Source organism: Aspergillus affinis, assembly GCF_023601865.1.
Source record: "Aspergillus affinis strain CMG 70 chromosome Unknown NODE_94_length_150008_cov_85_032155, whole genome shotgun sequence".
Lineage (NCBI taxonomy): Eukaryota > Fungi > Ascomycota > Eurotiomycetes > Eurotiales > Aspergillaceae > Aspergillus > Aspergillus affinis.
Genome location: NW_026515875.1, coordinates 95,558 through 117,382, shown reverse-complemented (window position 1 = coordinate 117,382; position 21,825 = coordinate 95,558). Strand labels below are relative to the sequence as shown.

The window sequence follows — 21,825 nt, the reverse complement described above, 5'->3', positions numbered from 1 at the left end:
ATGACCTGTGAACGAGCGGATAGGGAAATCCTTTCCCGGTTCCTTTTTGTTTGTGTTTTTTTCAGTATATTCCAACAATACCCCCTTTTGCGTTTTCGTTTTTATTTATTATGGTTCTATCTTCATCACAGGTTTCCTGTCTCCTGTCTCCTGTCTACCTACTAGTTAGTTATTAGGATATAGTACGTGAGTAAGACTAGACTAGGTCTAGCAATTTAAACTGCTTTGATAATGGAATTGGCATTTATTACATGGAATATTGATTGCTTCATAGTTCTTTTAGAATGTATTTGACAACAAATAATGTTAGATGTCCCATCACATAAACCCGAAACCTTAAAAACAAGGCAAGGACATAGAACTAAATACAGAAGCCAACCACATCTAAATGTCTCAATCTAATGAGATATCATCATCATCTTTGCTATCATCCTCGTCCTTCACAGCATCCAGTTGTAAGCTAGGTGACTTTGGAACGTTTTCAATCTCCGCAGGCCTGTGGCTAAACGCAGGATGGTCACTCTTGAGAAGTCGACTCTGACAAACATACCCCATCGGCGTGTGAGAGTACTCACTTCCTTTCCTAGTCACAGAGAGCCACTCTTGAAGGAAAGTAAGAAAGTTATCGTCCCTGGGCGTTGATTTTCCATGGTGCATGGCGTCCTGTGCAGCATCACCTCTCACGGAGTCCTTGTGACCAACCATATCTTGTCCGAGGTAATCTAGAATCTCCACGTTTTCATCAAACGAAAAGAAAAGACGACCAGACAGAAGCCCCAGCTCGACCTTGAGACTGGTAGGGAAAGTATGATCCTTAGGTAATGTGGGATAGGCGTAGAAATCCAAAGAGTTGAAATGAAGCATGCTCTTGGCGGATGGCGCTGCGTACACTAAGAGGTGCGTCGGCGAGGGGCGATGGGCCCTGATGAGTGATAGCACGCGTTCCGCTTCTTCGGGAATCAGGATCATGGCTGTGGATGTACTTGGGGCCCAGAGAATCCAGTGGACAGGACGCTGGGTAAGAGGTTAGTTTGATGTAGAGGAAATATTGCGTGGTAAGCTCTTTTGTGGTAGTACATACTAGGAAATCCTCGCGCCAGTGGTTTTCCTCTTGAAGGATTGTCTTCGTGAACTCATCCGAGATAAAGAGTCTTGATCGCTGTTCAATTCGCAGGCGATGTTTTCTGCCTAGTGTTGTTCTTCTGAGCGCCGTGAACGCTGCGTCATAGCCGGTTGTTCCTTCGAGAGACCCGGTGAGTGCAAATTTTCTGATGGATTCATGTAGTCCAGGAAAGCTGTAGTGTGGAAGGCGAGTCGGCCGTTGAATTTCTCGAACCTCCTCAACGTGCAACATGCATTCGCGTTCCTGCTCAACCTCAGCAAAAGCTAAGGTGGACGCAGAAGCTGAGAGCTCGTCATGTCCGAGACGTTGATTATCAAGGTCCAGACCGAACTTTCCAAGCTGCGGATACATATATTGACCGTTCGCGAAAGTGCTGGGCTTCGGTTTGGGTCTGTAGATCTCTTCCAAAGAATGTTCTTCTTTTTGCAGCAATGTATCCAGAAGCGCGTTTCGGTGCTCTGAGTTCGTCAGGAACTTGTCGTTCTCGTCTGCGGCATTGATCCTCCGACAGAAATCGTATCCCTGCGCCAGATACAACGATTTGAGCTGCTCCTGGTGGCAACAGGTTTGCTCGAGGAGCCATGCAATCACGTCGGCTGAATCAATTACATCCTTGGAGGACTTTTGACGCAGATCCAAGATGCTCTGATGAACTTCGGGGGCCGCAACAAATACTACAGACTGTGAAGTCCCTAATTGACGGAGTCTCATTGCAGCTATCCAGTAATAAAAGTCAATATTCTAAAGGCAGGTCGAGTGACGTAAGGCATGGATTTTGCTTTGTTGTCTTACCTTGAACTGTGTGATCCTTGGTCTGACCCAAGCTCAACGTCAGCACTCCACGTGAAGACGGCGAGAATTTCAAATCTGTCCCTCGAGTATGCGCCTCGTCCAGAAAAACAAGACATTTATCAAGATCATTTGCAAAAGAGGAAGCAAGAAGTGGCACCTCCTTGTAACTGCGATCTATCACCCAAGGCTTGCTGCCCCTGTCAAAATAGACCGCCGCAGGGGCGCTGTGGTCAATCTCCAGCCACTTTCGCGCAAGAGCCTGGTTGTCGAGCTCTAAAATATGCGCACCGGCATCAATGAGAATGCGAATATTCATTGAGAAGAGCTTGCGGATAAACTCTTCCTCAGATAGATGTTTACCGTTCGGATGAGCGGCCACAAAGTAAGATCTATTCCGAGGTTGCAGCAAATAGGAAAGAACCTCGGCATTTGTGTGCGATAATGCAGCAAGGTCGTTCTGTTTGATTGTTAGCGGAAGCAGGAATCGATCGTCATTTGTTCCGCTGAACCCCGTTGTGAGCATCTTTGATCCTGCCTCCTGTGTTGAGAACATTGGGATATCCCATCCGGACAGCTGGAGTCTCTGAGAGAACTGTTTGGCGTGAACGGGAAAGACGCAGTGATCCAGGAAATAGTTAATAACAATCACCCCATATCGAAGGTAGGTCCAGATCTCTCGGACCTGCATATCATCATCAATGCTGATCAGATTCCAGTGTCGTAGTGAATCGGGAAGACTCGGCGCATAAGCCCCCCAGCGGTCGTATTCCCCTGATGGATCGTCAGATTGGGATAAACTTTGCAAGCATTGATGCAACTGATCAGCTGATAGCCCGTCATAGTAGAAGGCTAAACAGGTCAACAGAATAGCAACATCGGGATGCCCCCATTCGGCTTGCTCAGACGGAACGCCTTTGGCGTGGAAGGGAACAGCGATCGGGCTCCGAGCTGGATGTAGACCATACTGCACGTTCCAGCGTTTCTTCAGACAAAGTAGTAAGATATCGTGACATATCAACCCACGAAGAAGATGCAAGTTCTTAAATGCGACGGGGTTATCATTGAAAATCTGTATCACATCCTCACATACTGATTGCTCGGCCTTAGCATGGCATATGAACTCCTTCACAGCCATTTGGTCAGGTGGTTGGACCAAAGGCAGAATATTGGTTTTGCCGGAGCACAAATCACCAACCAGCTTTCTGTGCAAAGCTTCCTCCACATCTGATCGTAGAATATAGATGAGTGGGAAACCACCGTTAGGACGTCTCACTACCTCGATGCTTCCAGGGAAATCCCTCTCAAGGTCCGCTAGTTGCTCTTCAACCATCCCTAGCAAGATGTGAGCCATTCTCCATCGATATGGATGACCGTCCAATGACAGCTGAGATCCACTGGGATAAATCAGCTGTGTTTTAGGGGCCAGTGAGAGATCTGATTCATCTATGACGTCCCGGGAAACGCGTCTCAACCAAGAGTCGGTAGATAAAATAGCACCGGCGGACTGGAGCTTGGAATCCGAAAGGCATTGGAACCCACTGAGCCTGAATGAAAGAAAGTGCTCGGGAAGCGTCAGAATAATCCCCGATCTCTGTAGGATCTCTTCGTGAAGCAACTGGTACTCTTTGATTGCTGCTGGCTCAACTGGGGACTTTCGAGTAAAGGGGATATGGAGCACCTCGCGGCCCACCAAGTCTCCAAGCCTGGATTGAATAGTTTGTGCGGTCTGTAGTAGAAGAGATTTTGGAACTATCAGACGCCCAAGAGTCTTTCCATTGCCAAGGACACACAGAGCCATAGGCATGACCACCGAGGTTTTACCTAGATAAAAGAGAAATTAGAAATGACATGAATAACTTTGAAGGCAGAAAGATCTCACCTTGTCCCATGTTCATCTGAAGTACGGAATTTGATCTTGACGCCGGCAATATTGTCGCAAGTGCAACATCCACTTGCTTTTTTCGGATGAGAATATTCCCATCGATTTCCATCAGTAACCAGTCAGGAAAGTCTTCTGGTTTCCAGTTTTCATGGCCGACATTCTCGTACTCGTCCCTGGAGCGTTGAAAGTCGTTTTTCTTCATGGAATCGCAAATTCGCAGTAGCTGTTGCAATTGTGTGATTGACACGCCATAATCCAGCAGGGCCCTCTTCATGTCAGGTCCAAAATGTTGCTGACTAGACGATCGTAGATGTTGAAATATAGTGACGGGAGTCATGCAAGGCCAGAGTTGTCCTGCGGAGAGCCACTTGTAACGCACATCAAACTTTGTCAATGAGTCAACTAAGACTGAGAGTCGCCGCTCTACTGCGTGTTGAACTTTGGAAACCTTCCCTTCCATCCTGCCAAGGCTAGGCAGTTCTACACTCGGTCCCTGGTGCGCCTGATAGCCCTCAAAGGCGTCTAAGCTGTTCTTCAAGTCATAGGCATACGCTTGTTTTTCTTTAGAGATTGATGCCTTCATCTCGTCAACTAGAGCTTTGAGCGGTTGAATCTCACAAGGGTCTTTGACCATAGTCGAATGGTTTGATCTATCCGCCATTGAAAGGAGTGCTGTCTTGTTACGCCACAAATGGCCCGACACAGAACTTGATCTGGTACGGTCATCTGGTCCAGGCTTTGAAAGGAGATCACCTAATTTTGGAACTGCTGAGGAGCGAGGAGAAACTGGATACATATTTGCAGTGTCTATGCATCCTGGGACAGCGGTTTCAGAATCAGTTTGGTGCTTGTCAAGCACCTTCTGGACATCGTCAAGATATCCTTCCAGTTCAAAGTTTCTGAAAAGTCGCCCCCAATCTCGCCTGATTGTGTTCAGTGCACTTTGAGTATCAAAACACTTTATGCGAATTTGAGGACAGACAATTCTCTCGCAAGGCCACTGCTTCAGAATACTGGTAGCAAACAGGCGCGCTTCCTGCTGGAACAGGGCATCGAATTCCGTCAAAGTTGTCGAAGAATGTACCCTTTCTTCTTCGATTGCTTGCTGAAGTGTATCGGATGACACCTCGGAGGAGGACTGGATTCGGTTCTTGATAAACTGCAAAGATGGTCTCTCCTTCAATTCGATGTCGAAGTATTCGGCATGCACTGGAATGCGGACAGCGCGCAGGTCGCTATAGGTACAGATTGCAGCCAATGTTCGCAGAAGATCCATATTCACGTTTTCTGCAAATGCAACCATTGCAAGCTTGAATATCGTACCATACTGCCCTTCGTTATATTGGCGGCATAGCTCGGTCAGCGGTCCCCATTCTTGGATCATGTCGACTTCAAGGGCTTCGCTCAGCGATGACTTATTGAACATGCCCGTACGTCCCATGATCCAGGCTGCTTGATGAAAGAATTTTGCTAACGAGGATGTAGCTTGGATGTTTAGTGGCCGATGTATCAGGTTATGCACGATTCTGTAAACATTTTCCCTCCCGGTACTGGGCTCACGCTTGTCACGAGCATAATAAAATCTATCGACTGGCTGCGCTAATCCGTTGATGTGGAACTCACCTGGCTCTAAGTTTCGACGACGAAGATGATTCCTATCTCTCAGGTAAGGCACACCACCTGCCTCAAGCTGTAACTGATGACAGCCATCCAAAGCAAAGGGTCTCAGCCGCTCCAACTTATTCGCCACAGCCTCAATAATAGGACGGTAGAGGTCACCTTGGATAGCCACAGTAAGGTCTTTGTCCCACAACACTTGTTGGTGGTGCTTCAAATGCTCGGGATAGTAAAACCGCTTTGCAGTCAGGCGCGCAAGAGAAATGAGAGGTGCGGTTTGAGACACCCCAACAGGGTTCCAGGGCTTACTTAACGCAGATTTCAGGCAGGATAGAGCTTCCTCAGTTCCCGTACGGCCGGTGAGAGTGTCAGGGAGCGGGAAAGATGTAAATGCATGCATCAGAGACTTGGTGTAAACCAGCAGCGGTTCTGGTTCACACTTTAACCGACCCAGTGTGCTATCAATCGAATATCGACCGTACCTACCATCATTCATGACATGAACCAAGACATGTGGCCCATGTCGATGATAGTGTACGTCTCCAATAGGCACAACCACACTTCGTTGCATTCGGTTTGATGTTTCGCGCATGACAATTTTGCTTTGCAATCCGTACCATGTACCGGCATCCTGGTCTGGATCTATTTCTGCGTGAAGCTGCTGACATACTAGATATCCTCTGCCGTTAACGTTGAAATTTAAATCCATTCGTTTCATTTCGACGGAGAGGGTTCTCAACAGTGGCTGAGTAACTGTGATATTCTGTCGGTCTTCGAACCCGTCAAATATTCTCGACACCTGACGAAAGAGCTTGCCATGGGGGTCAACAAGATGAGCGGTCCTACGAGAGGCTTGACGAGCGGAGATGTCTATCACCCAATTGCTTCGACGACTGAACCACCACATATGCTTCTTTGCTCGAATATCGACCTCCTTTTTCTTCAAATTCAGCCAGTGAAAACAATCGATTATTAGCGGCGCCGGGAGATCTGCTTGCGCCCCTTTCCCAAACTCGTCCCTGTGAACTAGATGCAACAAATTCCCTCTAACATGTGTGCGAACAATTATTTCGTTTTTGCTTCGACCGAAATGGACAATATGGTCACTTCTTGGCGCCACAAGCGTGAATTCCATACCTCGCATAGCGGACGGAAATACCAAGAGGTGCTCTTTCCCGAATAGCTCTTGAACATTCGGTGAACTGCGGTACTCAGGCGGAAGCTTGCCAACGGGCCTTCCATCGACAAGCAGATGGCCGTCTATTGGGTGGTAATGAATTATCTGCGACTGAAATAAATCTGTCTCGATGATTCGCGATTCAATCCACCCATTCGACCCTGATACAACATCCCAATTGTTGTATGTTCTGTGACCACTGGTTGCGCTGGGCCAAACTGCCTTAATAGCAAGTTCTATGTTTCTTGGGTTACGTATGATAGACCCGCGTAGAACTGGGGTCATAGAGTACGTCATTCGGAAGTCACGCACGAGCATTGCCTGAGCTGTCGGTGGAAGCTGAGCGGGATCTTGCAAGTTTTCTTGAATTGTTAGGCATGCTGCAAGGAATATCTGCAAGCTATCGGAGCCAAAGTCTCCATTCTGTGGGTTTGAAAAGGTCCGTTTGCAAACCAGCCCGGCTAGTAATGCGTACATACTTAGTCTGTCAGCTGTTTCAGTAGTAACTCCGCTTTGGATCTCGTGGCGTAGATTCTGAGTCCATGTCACAGTGATCCGCCGGACTTGGCCCAGAAGTAGAAGACCTTCGGTTTCAGCTGCTTTCGGCCCAAGATTGAGAATGCGTAGAATCAATGTTAGCAACATATCCATGCAAAATGATTCACGACAGTTATTTGAGATCCTGTTCAGAATTTCCGCCGTTTGGGTCGCCAGCTGATGACAGAACTCTGCTTCTTCGAAGACTTGGTGTATTAAACGCAAAGGTCCCTTAGACGAATCTGGCCCGGCATGTAAAGCTAAAAAGCTCACAAGGTGCATTGTAGCCTCAATACTGAAGTTGAGATTCGACGAACCAAGCTCACGAACAAGCGAGAGCCACCTAGTTGCCTGTTCTCTCAGAAGGCTTTGGCATGTAGTGTATTCATGTACTGTGAGGCGGACAGGGCACTCGTTCTGCCTGGTCATTATCTCATATGAAGACCGATCCGCAGCACTTGCCGCAAATTTGGGATCGCCATGAACATTCAAGAGGGCAAGTATAGACGGGTCTAGAGAGAAGTGGTGAGCGAAAGTCACTCTTTCTGGTAGTTCAGCAGCCCATTGACTTTTGCTTGTTTCGTAGTAATAAAGATCCGGACCAAACGGTAGTATTACCTGGCTGCGAGAGGCTGGAAGGGCGGAGCCTTTGTAGTGCGAAACAAGAAAGGACTTTGTTTTTGATGCCAAATGAAATCTCAGCTTTTTGTGCTGATTATATGGCATTAATGAGCTATACTCACGCAATAGCCCTCGGGATGGGGGCCCTTTGGGCATCGTGTCATGCTCAGGCTTCCCATAGCTGCTCAAAATCCTCCAAGTCGTGTCACGATATGCTGCTAGCTCGGGTGGCATAGCAAGCTCAAAAAGAATCGCTCTTTGCTGTATGAGAGAAGAAACTGTACCTCCATTGGGTAGGAAATCTTCGTGTGCAGATATTTTGAGCTTTTTCCGCTGCTTCTTTGCATTACAATGAGAGCAAAGGCTTCGATTTTGCCCAATTCCACGAGTGCATGGTAACAAGACCTGCGTAGACAGGAAAGAGTAACGTGAATTAACCCTCTCAAGCTCGGCTTCTTTCAACCGCTGAGCCTTCTGGGAAGCTTGTTCTATCTCCTGTCGCAACTTCGTAAGGCGTTTTTTGTCAGGAGAATGCCGCACATACTGGTCAGAAAAGCCGTCTGGGCTAGGATCCGAGAATATTGTAATGGATTTGAAGCGTGACTGGTTTTCACGTTTCGTAAGATACTGCTGAATCATTTGTAAACGAACCAGATCTTCTCGCGATGCAAGTTGCAATACGTTCAGTAATTCCGGTTGGAACCCACAGCTATACTCCTCCAATAGGGGGAACTGTCGCACGGCATTCATGTCCATGATAATCCAGAGTTCAAAAAGATCAACCATCATCACGCTCTTTTCCTCAGCGTGGTTATCAAGCAAATTAGACACCATGTCAAGATAGGAATCTATCTGATGCGCAACTTGTATGCAGCTTGTTTTCTTGTCGCGCGGCACGGTCCATTCGTTTTGTATTTTATGCTGCAACTCATGCAATGCGTAATAGCGTTGTGAAAACCGTTGGTAGTCCGGATTGACCAGTTCAGGTAGGCGTTTGGCAATTGATTTGGGATCCAGAAATGGCCTCTTGTTCAGCGGCGACCGGAGGATACCCATCAGGTGATCATAACTATTTGGAAATTGGAGGCACGTATCATCTCTATCAGCCCGGAGTGGTAGAGAGGGTATGTGCCTTTGGGTAGCATCTTTGAATCTCTTCCATTCTTCCTCCATTGCTAGGGTGGCGTTTTTGATAATTCCCGAAAATTGCGAAGAGCAGACATCTAGCAGTTGGCTGTAAGTTTCGCATGATGTCCTGCGCCGGTCAGTTTCCAATTTACTCAGGCGTCGACAAAGTTTGGCCCGAAGAAAATGACAGGATTCAACTGGCAATATTCCCGTGACGTTTCGGAGAAGACAAGCATGTATCATCGCGATGAAGATCTTGTAGTAAGCCCTGCCCTTCTGGTTTCCGTACACAAAGTAGAGCAACCTCTGGATGCAAACCCGTATGACCAAATAGAAAGGGCTTCGCCGCCAGGGAAGATAAGCATCGTTCCAACAAACGTCATCTCGAATTCTTTTTCGAAGGACTGGTGAGGCGTTTTGTGATCCATGTGCTTCCAAGAGAGACATGAGCATTTGACTGATGAGATGGGGGGTAGCGGTATTTCGACGTTCAACAACGGATTTTCCTGCTTTCTTTGCCTTGGCCGCAAAACGCTCGATCAACTCTTCGCTGGCCTGCTCGAGGAAGGCTGCTAGAGATTCCTGGAAGGAGGTGTTCCGGAACACATCTACTGGAATTGTGACAGCGTTTCCAGGATAATCGCATTCCAAGGAACCGGTGCAGGCGAGCACACTCTCAGAGGTAGGTGACGCTTCGAAGCATTCAAGGGTAACTTCTTGTTTGGGTTCATCTCGTTCACTTCGATTTTAGGTCAGCATGACAATTATCTGTCAGCGAAGCAAGATACTGACTCGTGAACTGGCAGGATCAAAAGTCCTGCATTCTGCTCAGTAACATGTAATATTAAAGCTGTCCTGTCCTCTATCGCACCAAAAGCATCCATCAAATTGCATCGGTCGACGTGGCCGTATTCGTGGATTGAGCTGCAACGATGCAGCGATCTTTTGATCAGTTCCCATGCACTCTGGTACTCGTCCCCAGCTAGTGAAAAAAGGGCCTCCACAGCCTCGATGGCATAGTGGATAATTCCTCTGTTCACTTGATCTACGTCCTTGTCGCTGTGGTCAGGTAGACGAGGAGGTAGAACAATATGGTTGAAGACTTCCTCCAATATTCTTGGGGTCAAGCCTGACATCGTGTGATAAAATGGAAAGAATATGAAGATGAAGCGAGGAGGTGCGCCTGATTCGGTGACGCTTGTGTGGAAGAAAAAGGGCAGGAGGAAGAGAAGAAGGGTCGCAAGGAAGGGTGTCTGAAGGATGATGGGGGCTGCAGTAGACGCCGGCGGCAATGCCCCAGTACCCCCCACCGGCTGAGCCACCGTAGCGACAAGGATTAACAAGATAAACAAGGCCGTCAGGAGAGGGTGAGTTAGTGAATGGAGTAGCCTTCCCTATCTTTCTTGTGCGAGGCTGCCTTGCTTTCCGATTACTTCCATCAAACATGTCAGCTCCAGAAGCAACTTGTATGACTCTTTGTCAGATCACTACCTTACCGCAGAATTTATTATTATGACAACTGATTCTTTCAAAGGGTGCTATACTCTCATTCTTTGTAGCCTCATTATCAACCATGCGAGTATCCTCTTTATGGAGCCGAGCACCGGTAAATTATAGTATTATTGTATACTAACCAGGATAAATGAAGTGGCATCATTCAGAAAGTCCAGTACCTTGATGAGGGCTGTATTTAGAAATAGTGACATCCGTCATAGTTACCGACAGAACCATTAAACAAGAGTGACTCACCTGCTAATGAGTAAATTTCTCTTTTTTCCGTTTGTGTGTCTTTCTCTATTATGATCCTCCTTTGGTATTGGATTTCTGTCTTCATACACCCAAAACAGAAATGACTTCTCGGACCACGATGCTCTCTTCTCTGGCTGACTGGCTCACACATTATACCAGGTCGGAATCAGACCCCAGGATCTCTCAAATCCCAAACGAAATTTTACTGATGATTCTTTCTCAACTCCCACTCCCATCACAAGTCTGTCTAGCACTGAACTGCAAGACACTATACCTTCTCCTATCTCCCCTCATCTTCCAAAACAAGAGCCTCGCCTGGCCAAAGCTTCTAGCTTTCTAGACATACGAAATCCCTCAGGCTCAAAGCTCCCTTCCACGAAATCAACTTCTCCTCCAGCTGGAAAACAATCGCTGGCTCTACTGCTCGATGTGTTTGAAGCTTCACCCTCGCGCCGCATTCCACAGATATTGGAGTTCAGCTCCTTCCGCAGTCAGGAGATGTGATGACCTTACATCAGTAGTCGATCTGTGTCCGTGTGTCTCATTGACTATCTTTGACAGAAAACAACTTTACACGTGACTGCAGACCGGGACCCTAGATCATAAAACGCGCTCCTGCGAGGCATTTCAGATCCGGTCTCATGGTGAATCACCCGCCCTTTATCATTACCGTTCATAACAGATGATAAGGACGTATCAGTGGACCTCCGGGTGAAGTTAAACTTGTCGGATACTCACCTATTCGCCATAACGAGATGCAGATTACACATGCAAACTCAGGCGTCAGTCGCCAGACAAACTCGCTTTTATAATGTCCAAGCACGTTATCAGATGGGACCTTTATTTGTCTGTCCGCATCTTGATCTCGTTGATATCGCATATCATGAGAACTACCGGCTGGCACGAACGTGTACCGTGTGCTTCACGAGAGTGTCCTACTACACGGGCGACGACCCCGATATTGAAATAAACGTTTCGCGAGATTTAGGAATTCTCAATAAACCTGTAGATACCATCTGGCGCGTAACTGCTTGCCCAAGCGGCCATCGTGAGCTCCGGCTCTGGTATAAGTATAAGTATAATGGCGAGAAAATTAACAACGAGCCTTTTGAGCCAACGTCGGAAGCTTTTGCGCGATGGTATGGTAGTGATGGTGCAGTGGATAGATTCACGTGGAGGTTCGAAGCAAAGAGGAAAGTCACTGGATTGAACTACGAGCTTTTGGACGATAAGAACCCCAAAGATCTATGGATAGAATGAGGCAAATTTCTATATCGTCATAATATCCCGATTATATTAGCCCAGGTTACTTGATTATTTTGATCTTATAGCTACACATGCATATGTGACAACACCTTAAGTGTTCAGCTATATAAGCTCACTCAAATTTGCTATAATGAAGGGATGTACTAAAACCACACGTTAGAGTGTATTCCAAAGCACGTAAAAGAAGGAGTGTTCATCCGATACCCAGGTGTAGGCGTTATAGTGTATTTACGTAAGGCACAAGCAGCTAAGCGCTTCACCCTTGCCCTTGTCTGACCACCCCTACTTAAAAAATGTCTCGGGGGCCTTAGCTGCCACGCATTCCGTTTGTATGGAAGAGGATGCGGCCCAGGCGTCCCCAATTCCTGTCCTCATCCATTACGAATATTCAGTAGACCTTCAAAGCCTTTACCAGGTCTCCTCCTGGGGTCTTTCGACCGCAGACTCCGACCCAGATGTAGATTCTAATCCCCCTATCTCGACAAGATTGGGGTTCAGCGCCGCCTCCCTCCGGAGGTACTGGGGTGCCGTCAAGACCTTGACCTCAGATGGTAACTAGCCCCATATCGCCCGGAAGGAGCGGTCGTTGAACCGCATACTCCGATATCTGTGCACAAGGCTGGTTATTCGCTCTGTAATGGTTATACGCCATATCCGTTGGTGGTAGTAAACAGCGGGTGCCTCCGACTGTCATCAATACCTACCCTGCGGTCGCCAAGGGCCAGGATAGGTCGGCTTTCCATATATACCATGCGGGTTTCCTATACAGGTTCAACACAACGACGTGACTCGTTTCGACACTTGCGGGGGGCTGAGCACCATCAGCGCTATGGACTCATCCCTAGACCCGAGGGGCTTCATGATCCTGCGGTGTCTTAATATATTTACTCAATATGTGTACAGTATTCTACGTACGGGTGAAGTGGTATTCGCCAGGCTACCAATCTATTGAGGCAGAGACAAAACAACAGAGCAATAAAAGCAAGATACCCATGGGGTAATGCACGGATGAATACAAAGACTGTGAGCGGCTAGAGGGTGTGTTGAAACTGAAGAAAAGGAAAGAAGGTGAAATCTGAACTCGTCTTGGCTTCACCCGAAGGCTACTAGTCACCGGCACTGCGTAGAAGTGCGAGTTCGACGCCAGTGGCCCTTCGCCTGGGTGGCCGGACCATGCCACCGAGGGTCCTCGGGGTATTGTGGGCGATTGCATTCTTCTCTCCGGTGCTCCAACCCCGTCTCTAGCGGCCGCTTTCCGGAGAAAGCTTCGAAGGGACGAGAATTGGACGGAGTCTCTCATCCCCGGCGGCCTGCTTAGCGAAAGGCTATTGGCCTCCCTTCCCCACTCCTCTCTCACTCGATGTCCGCTTCTTGAAGACCTTGACAGGCAAGAAGCGGGGCCTAGGGAGAAGGTGTGGAGCCGGGACTCGAGCCTCCAGCTACACCAGGCCTAGCTTCGCTATCGTCCTGCGACCACAGTCCGGGGGCGAGGAATCTGGCCCAGGACGTCGCGATGTCGACAACGAGCGCGCCAACGACATCGCTCAGTAAGAAGTCCGCAACCTCCCGAGCTAAACCGTCAGCCACTTTCTTCTGAATAATAATAGAAGAAAATGATAGAATGGGGAGCGAGCGTGGGTGATGAGATGGATCTTTTGTACTTACTTGTGTGACTGCGGGGTGTGCAAAGAAAGAAAATTCTCAGCTAGGCCAAAGGAGAAAGAAATGAGAGAGCACGGCATGTTTATGGAAAAGGAAGGCACAACACCATGGCGGAAGGTGCTCTGGAAAGGAAGGAGCTAGTATACCAACTGATCCCGATCCGATCAGATAAGATAAACACGTGCCCCGCTAAGCCAACACGTCATCACCATCACCAGCAGTCAACTCCATTCGCCAACTCCATTCCCCAACTTCCGTAAACGCCTCAATTCAATCGCCATCTTTCTATGCCTACCTATTATCCATACCCAGTACATAGAAGCATACGAACAGAATTTCAGTCAAACAGACACCGTGGCTCCCCTCCGCCCCAACTCCTCCACCACCCTGCGACGACTCGCCCTTCTGAATCCCCACCTATCTCCAGCTTTAAGCCCCCTTTCGACCTCAGCGATGCCCTCCCCCGCCCCCTGGCGCTCCCCATTCGAATTCCACCTCACGACCAACTCATCCACCTCCTTCACCCTCTCCACTATCGCCTTCGACGCACAGAACCGGCCCGTCCCGCGCGCGCGAATCTGCGAATTCCGCGGCTTCTGGCCCACCCCCAAGCTACACCCTAGCGCCATCGAAGCCCTCAACGAACAAAATGTCGGTCTGAACCCCTCCGTCTGCGTCAGCGACTGTCTCTCCGCGACGACAGACGCGCGAATGGAGAAGGTCGAGCAGCTGCGGGCGTCGGGCGGGCTTGTCGAATGTGTTTTCTGGCTGGCGGACGTGAAGACGCAATGGCGGGTGCGTGGGACCGCGCATATAATTGGGGATCTAGAGGGTGGAGCGGAGGAAAACGAGGCGAGGAAGAAGGTGCTCGAGAATTCGGAGTTTAGGGGGGATGCGAAGGGGTGGGATGTTGAGAGGCAGGTGACGGCTTATTTTGCGAATCATTCACCCGTGATGAGAGGTTTGTTCTTTTCTTTTCGCTTTTCGTTCTTTCTTTCTACACCTCCTATATGCTACATTGCATGTCTGAATACTGATGCCGTCCCTTCAACTATCAGGATCGTTCAAAAACCCCTCCCCCGGTCAACCCAAAGCAGGCGCGGAGCAGGACGAAGAATCCGAACTCGGCCAGAAAGTGAACCAGCTGGATGACCCAGCCGCGCGGGCGAATTTCCGCGTCATGGTCATTGCGCCGGACGAAGTAGAGAGCCTGAATGTTGAGACGAGGGAGCGCAAGAAGTGGACATTAGAAGGCGGAGTGCAGTCGCAGAAAAAATGGAAGGAGGTGGATTTGTGGCCATAGGACAGATATGAATTTGCAAAGTGGTTGGGTGGTTGGGTGGTTGGTGATGGCGGATTTCTCTTTATTTGGGAGGGCGGATATGGGGAACCCAGTATCATCTGTTTGCAGTTAGTTTGTGACTAAGAAAGGAATGAACAAAAGACACAATAGAATTATTTAGATTGGGCCCTTGTCTCTCTTTTTTTGATTGTGATGTTAGAGAGGGAATTGCAAGATAAGGCTAGTTCACCTTTATGGCACGCAAGTCGCTACGGGAAACGTGCTGGAAATAAAGAAACTGGTTTCCTTAGAAACAAACAAGCACATGTACACTGCTTTCAATGATTATTTCAAAGGGAACAGTGACTTTCTTTCAAAGTTTTCGCCCGTTCTTTCTATCTGATTTTTTATTTGTTCCTGTCTTGCCTGGTCTATATAAGGTACCAACCGGGACTTTCCTTTCGCCGCAACTACGAACTTGGTCTGTGGGAGCGAATATCACCAGAAAGTTCTGCACATACCGCACATACGTACATACGTTGATCGTATCTTTAATAGACTTGTGGGCCTTTGGTGCCTTCAGTTTATCCTCATTTTCGTTTTATCTTATTTTCATTCTTTTCCGCTATATACTCGTCGCGATTTACATCTTTTGGGAGAGCCCGGTCTATCATTAGATCACACAACTTGTCAAGAGTCACAAACAAAAGAAAACTCCACGTCAGAGTTCTGTATGAAGTCATGAGTGACCAAGGATACCAGGTAAGTATTCCGGCAGGCGGTTGATACCCTTACCCAACCAGACAATCTACTTACCAACCACCTCGCAGTCCGCGTCGGAAGACGTCCCCCCATCGACTCAGCCCAGCTCGGAAATCCAACCGTCGCAGGTCGCAGAATCCGAGACCAGGCCCAGGACCAGAAAGACCAGCAAAACGCCCCTACCCACAATCGCCGAGGAGGACGCTGAAGAGAATCCCGACCTGCTGAATGTGACTTCCCGGAACAAAAAGGTAAGCGCTGAATTTCCATGACCGTCCCTTGCTAGTGGTCTCTTTTATAACTTAATCTTATTTCTTCCAAGGCATCCAAGTCTAACGAGCATAAAAAGACCCCTGCGTGCCCACCGTGTAGGAAGTCGAAGATCAAGTGTAAACATCGTCTTGAGATCGGTGAAGATGGCCAAATCATTGAAGATAGCCAAATCAGTGAAGATGGCCAAGGTAAGCCAATTCCGTTCACTCTGTCCCCTTGACCATCTCATACCCATGCCTATGGCCAAATAATCTGACTCCGTTAGTCTCTCCAGAACCAGTCACTCCGCCGAAGACGCGCAAACGCAAAGCCAACACTGTCACAGCAGGAGGAGGAGGGGGAGGAGGAGGAGAAGAAGAAGAAGAAGAACAGGTAGAGCCAGAATCTCAGACCGAGTTGAAGAGGATTAAGCTTACTCTGGACAAGAACGAGGACAAAGGCAAAGAACCAAGCGAGGAAGTGGCAGAGCCAGCCACAGCGACTAAAAGAACCCGCGGAAGGCCTCGAAAGCGTCCCATCGAGGACTCGGGTGCCGGGGAGAATGAAGACAGCAATCCCCCGGCGGTCAAACGGCCCAAGAATAACAAAGCGCAGGAGCAGACAGTGTCTGCCGAGTCCGGCGAGGCATCAACAGCTCCCGCCCGGAGGAAAAATACAGCCCTGAGAAATTTGGAGGACTCGGCGAGTTTATCTTACATTCAGGTGATGATGCGCCAGATGGGAAGCCAATTAAAGGATTCCGACGACAAGTATGAAGCGTCCTTGAATAAATTTGCAACGACCCTGGAAACATTCAAGGAGGTCCTCGATTTATTTAACGAGGCCAAGCAAAGTTTCAAGGGGGCCAAGGGGACGATGGACGTCATGGTAGAGAAATTTGGGAATGGTGAGAACTGAATGATCAATGGAGGCAGAAAAAACAAATTATCAGTATCAAGTCATAAGAGCTATTGTAGTGTACCTCTACACCGTAGGCACACCTGCATGTCAGGTGTCGGGGACATTTTCCTGCAGAGAGGCACTGGCCTATAAAGTACGACCCTTACGGCGCGGTGTAACACGGCCGAGGTGTTTGCTCTCCGAGAAAAGGGAGGTGGTTCGTTTGTCCGTCTTATGATTGTTCCGATCGGATAAACGATGACTGCTACGATTTCACGAGAAAAATCCCGATACTCGTGAAATGGCATCAGCTGATTGATCGATCGACTGACATCGAAGCAGCCGCATCCCTGTTGCCTCGCAGTGTCCTATGGGCGTGCAAAAGCAAATAACTCGGCAAATCAGTTAGTTCATGCGAAAAGGGCATTTCTGACTCGCCAGCAGACGAGTCGACAGGTTGGTGGTGGGCCCCCGACCGAAATATCAATTCTGCATCCAATATCCACTCTCACCAAGGATTCTGGAGTCTGGAAAACATTTCTGACAGTTCTTTTGTTCTTTAAATTAAAGAGTGACAGCGCGTCTTCTCATTGATCGTTCGCTCTCTTCCAAAGAGGCAATAAGCCTGCAACCACGGGCTGTCCGACGATCGGAACTCCACCACCTTAGACCGTCCCCGTCTTAGCTCTGACCGTCGCAAGGCTACCTCCGAGCGAGTCCGTAGGACTCCAATCAATGAGAATCGAGAATTCCGAACGGCAAGATTTATCCTTCGTCTACTCCGTAGTCCGTATGTTATGCTTAGATATTCCCGTGGATGCATCGCCTAGCTTCTTAGGTGACGTCCTCTCTTCTGGGTCTTTTCCAATGAGCAGTGCGGATGCCGCGGGAGGGCCGTTACGTGTCATGCCCGTTCTGGGCAAGAGACCGTTTAGGATGCAGGCATTGCCTGTCTGTTTGTCACAAATGACGGAGAAGGGGGGGGGGGGGGGGGTTGTCGATCGTTGAATTCTTCAAGAATCAGAAAATCAGGATGCGGAGAGAGTGTTGAGAACAGGGAGCAGACTCCTCATCCAGTTGCCTCGTCCGAGCGCAGCCAGCCGTTTGTTCGAGGACAGCTTGTACGATGTAGGTCGTTGCCCTCGAGGGTTAGGAGATAACTATCTGAGGGTCATCTTGCTGAGAAGTGAGAAGCCTGTGCAAATGGAGGTGGTGTGATAAACAGTAATATACGGAATCACCGACCGTTTCGAAGCAATCAAACACACCGCTCCTTTTCGACGCATCGACCAGGATGAGGGATTGAACGAAGCGAGCAGCGGAGCAAAAGGGACTTTGTAAAGGACGATCGAGCGACTTCCTAAGCAGGCAACCCAGGATGCCCAAGGCCTCCACAGCGTACTGTGTACGGTACGGTAATTCCCTCGGCGGGCGGCTGCATCGGCCGCCCCACGCTCGGGCTTCTCGTAATATACCTAGGTACTAGTCTGGTCTTGTAATTTTCCCCTTCCTTTCCTTTCCTTTCGCCCCGGTCGCTGTCGTCCTTTTTTTCGGTTCTCTCTCTCTCCCTGATTTTCTCTTCCTTCGTCATTCTTGCTCTTCGTTTCTTTCTCTTTTCTTTCCCCTTTGACTTCCCCTCCTTTCGCCTGTTTGAATCTTTTCTTATTTACCTCTCCCACGCCGCTCCCCTCCGTGGTTCAACCCCTGAGATCTCCCATCGGCATTCCACTCCCTACAATTCCATGGAACTCAACTAGCGACCCGAATTGGGTTTGGGACCCCGGCTGCCGCTACTACTTACTAGTGACTGCGACTAGATCACCGACTCCGTACTCCGTATACTCAGTGCAACGAACACCCTGATCACCATACAGACGACTCTACGACAACACGACCCCATCCGATCTAACAGATCCCATTTGAACATATATTTTATCCTTACAACTTATCGCAATTCGGACGACCGGAACGCAGAGGAGTTTAGGAATTCTGAGACCATGCCGGCCGGTCCCATGGACGCTTTGGAGGCCTTCTCCCATCTCTCGAAAAATTTACCGCAATGGATCACGCGGTTGTCTGAGCTGGCCACCTACACCGCCGCCAAGCATGCCGAATATGCCGAGGACTTCAAGAAACATGCCGTGGCGAAGCCACGTCGTCGCAAGAACAGCTCGATCTACTCCATCCGCACCGACGAGGGTGTGCCAGATGGCTCGACTCCAGCGGCCATCGACTCGAAGAACAATCCTTCCCGCATTCCCCGAAAGCGCGGAACTGACGAAGCCTCGATCGATGATGATGATCACTATTCGTATGTGAGCGCGCGACACAACCTGATCATCCAGTATGACGGCCACACCCAGAAGTCTTTGGAGGAAATGGTACGACACATTGGAACGGCGAGGAACAACATCCGTCGGGGCCGCATGTCGCAGCTTCCGCTCGGGGGGTTTAGCAGCGGCGCGGGCGCATTCGGACGGAGCGCACGACGGAATGAAGGACCGCGATTAATGTCCTCGACGGCAGATGTTTCGGAAGACCAACTACTCTCGAACATTCGCAGTGCCCGAGCTCAAAAGTTGCCCGGACCTAGCATGACAATTCCAAAAGACTCTTCCTTCGACGTCGCAGAAAAACATCTGGAGCTCGCCCACAGCATGTGTGAAACCGCTGCATATCAGGTTTTGCGCTCGGGTGATTGCTCGAGTCAACTGGGTAGCGTTGAAGATAAATTCAAGAGCTTGCTGGATCTGGCCAACAAGGAGGTCAAGCGTCTCGAGGCTGAACAGAGCAACACGGAGTCTGAAGATGAAGCGGAAGCGGAAGCAGAAGAGCTTGCGCCGGTCAAGACGGAAGACCGACCACCCGCCTTCAGCGGAGAGATCGAGGTCGACGACGGTTCTGAGTCCGTGGAGTCATTGGACCTGACGGCTTTCCGAGCCACCCGGCTGAGGCGCTGCTAAAGATAGCACCACATCCGATGCCGTTTCCTGGAACATCTTTTGTTTCGCCCTTTCATACCCAAATATCCCTTTCCACACTGAATTTAGCGTTGCAGAGAATTGGTTTACAGTCTTTCATCAACATCAATCATCTGGTCACGGAACAAAAAGCATTTCTTTTTTTTCGGGTCGGCGGCGAATTCTTGATAACTTTAATCACCCCATTCATTCTTGCTTTTCATTTTCTTTCTGTCGTTTCCTCTCGCCTTACTTGATTTTCTCTCTTTGGCTAGTTTTGACTGTTCCTGTCTCTTCATATCCCTGATGAGTACTTACGTTGTTGGCATTATCTGATTGAAGAGCATGGCGTCGGCGTTATCTATTGTTTGTTTTAAATCTACCTAGCCATCTGGGCGGGTCATCTCAAATCTGTCCATATTGAATATATTACCTATATCATAATATACTGCATCTATCTATCTCTGTCTACACTGTCCACTGTGTACTCCGTGCTGTGTATGCCCTTCCTCCGTCCATTTGCAGATCTATTCAAAAAGCACGAACCGAGGTCCAATTGCCGACATCACCTGACCCATCCGTCCGGCCTCCACGTATCCACCGGTGTAACTTACCTGTAATATTACACATTCGCTCCACTCTCGGGGATCTGAACGGTCCCCTTGAGGGCGCTGGTTGGTCGCCACCCCGCGAGGTCCCCGAAGGCCGTCGGGGAAGTGCCCCGCTTGTCTGCATCGACTTGCTTGCATGGGCCCGGTCGAGACTCGGTGCGAAGTGGGTGGAGTATGGAGGGTGGATGTCGGGATGGACTGGGTTGTGGTTTCATGTAGAGATATTTCAGTATTCTAGTCGGCACATTCGTAACTAATGAGTACTTTGACTCATTGAGTATTTCATGTTAATGGGTGTGTAGGACTAGGTAGGACTGGGTATGGTTGTAGCGGGTCGGGCCTTCGGTGCGGACTGCGGATAGAAATAAAGTTAGGTTTGGCTAAGTCGGTTAGTGCCAGTGAAGTCAGGATGAAATTGAAGTTGAAGTCTGGCTTTATACTTAGCCTAGGGTTTATTTTAGGGTCTGGTAATGTGCTGCTGTAGGTACAGGATGGAGTGAGCCTTTTTCTTTTCTCGCGGCCAACTGCGGCGGTACGAGATATATTTTAGGGTATATGATGCTGCGCTGGTCATTATTCCGAGGATATCTATAGTCAGTTAGCCATTTAAATTTCTTGTGAGATTATTTCGTTTGCAATATGGCCTTATGGTTGATGTCTGATACTGACGAACTCGTAGAGTGTTAACCACACTATAATTATTGCTCGACAGACGTTCAAAGGACGAAAATGGCCGGGCCAGGTCCGAGAAGATAGCCACAAGAGTATACTCGATAGTGCCGGATGAAGGGCTTGGAAAAGGGTTTATACCGTGTTGAACTGTCTATATTGGAACATCGGTGGGATATGTTTTTCTCTATTTTTTGATCGCTAATCAAGATTGGTTTGAAACGACGCTGGAAGTCGCGTAAAGAGCGTCGTCGCATGTCTTGGGGGAGGATGGTTAGCTTGAACTTCTTTGAATATGATCTGATGACATGAACATGAATGATAAGAATCAGGTGTTAATAAAGTAACACACGTGCCGTAGACCAGGAAATCAATCAATAACTGCCTGTAGACAGCGTGATTGACAGATGAGAAAGCGTTCAATCCGAGAAATTGCCGTCTGTTGGGGGAATAGAAAGGTGGGTTGGTCATGGAGGAAGATTCTTGCCCGCGAGAAGCCGCCGTCAAAGCGGCACATACTAGCAGGAAATGCAGTCTGTAAGCCATGAAGTACTCCAACTTCAACTGCACTATGACGTCTGCTCGGGGCTACCGATGAAAAACGGGCTGGATTCCCAGTCGACCGACCTCTGCATATCTGACCGTGACCTTGACCGTGCCCTCAAGCCATACGTACCGGACACCAGTGGGATAGAAACCTATTCAACACACAAACCCCCTCACTCTCTGGGTACCTAAACAAGGCAGGCACATCAGACGGAGGAGAGACCCCCGGGCGTGCATACTTCTTGTGTGCAGACTTCCTGTCAACCATCCTCAAGCATATCCCCAAAGG

The 21,825-nt window shown here is 48.9% G+C and overlaps 5 protein-coding genes across 5 annotated transcripts; 4 read left to right on the top strand and 1 right to left on the bottom strand.

The window, feature by feature from the left end:
- Positions 1–393: 393 nt before the first annotated feature.
- Positions 394–10,013, bottom strand: KD926_011375 (uncharacterized protein; the record flags this gene model as incomplete). The annotated part of the gene is made up of 5 exons (XM_053103650.1): positions 394–1,014; positions 1,082–1,839; positions 1,916–3,736; positions 3,795–9,616; positions 9,670–10,013. The coding sequence occupies 5 exons, from the start codon at positions 10,011–10,013 to the stop codon at positions 394–396; spliced, it is 9,366 nt and encodes a 3,121-aa protein (XP_052953018.1).
- Positions 10,014–11,394: 1,381 nt separating this feature from the next.
- On the top strand, positions 11,395–11,886 carry KD926_011374 (uncharacterized protein; the record flags this gene model as incomplete). Its single annotated transcript, XM_053103649.1, has 1 exon — positions 11,395–11,886. One exon carries the CDS (start codon positions 11,395–11,397, stop codon positions 11,884–11,886), a length of 492 nt encoding a protein of 163 aa, XP_052953017.1.
- A 337-nt stretch (positions 11,887–12,223) lies between these two features.
- On the top strand, positions 12,224–14,857 carry KD926_011373 (uncharacterized protein; the record flags this gene model as incomplete). Its single annotated transcript, XM_053103648.1, has 4 exons — positions 12,224–12,443; positions 13,211–13,439; positions 13,896–14,515; positions 14,613–14,857. 4 exons carry the CDS (start codon positions 12,224–12,226, stop codon positions 14,855–14,857), a joined length of 1,314 nt encoding a protein of 437 aa, XP_052953016.1.
- Positions 14,858–15,577: 720 nt separating this feature from the next.
- KD926_011372 (uncharacterized protein) lies at positions 15,578–16,768 on the top strand (the record flags this gene model as incomplete). The annotated part of the gene is made up of 4 exons (XM_053103647.1): positions 15,578–15,598; positions 15,667–15,849; positions 15,921–16,059; positions 16,137–16,768. 4 exons carry the CDS (start codon positions 15,578–15,580, stop codon positions 16,766–16,768), a joined length of 975 nt encoding a protein of 324 aa, XP_052953015.1.
- A 1,979-nt stretch (positions 16,769–18,747) lies between these two features.
- Positions 18,748–19,713, top strand: KD926_011371 (uncharacterized protein; the record flags this gene model as incomplete). The annotated part of the gene is made up of 1 exon (XM_053103646.1): positions 18,748–19,713. The coding sequence occupies one exon, from the start codon at positions 18,748–18,750 to the stop codon at positions 19,711–19,713; it is 966 nt and encodes a 321-aa protein (XP_052953014.1).
- Between the last annotated feature and the right edge of the window lie 2,112 nt (positions 19,714–21,825).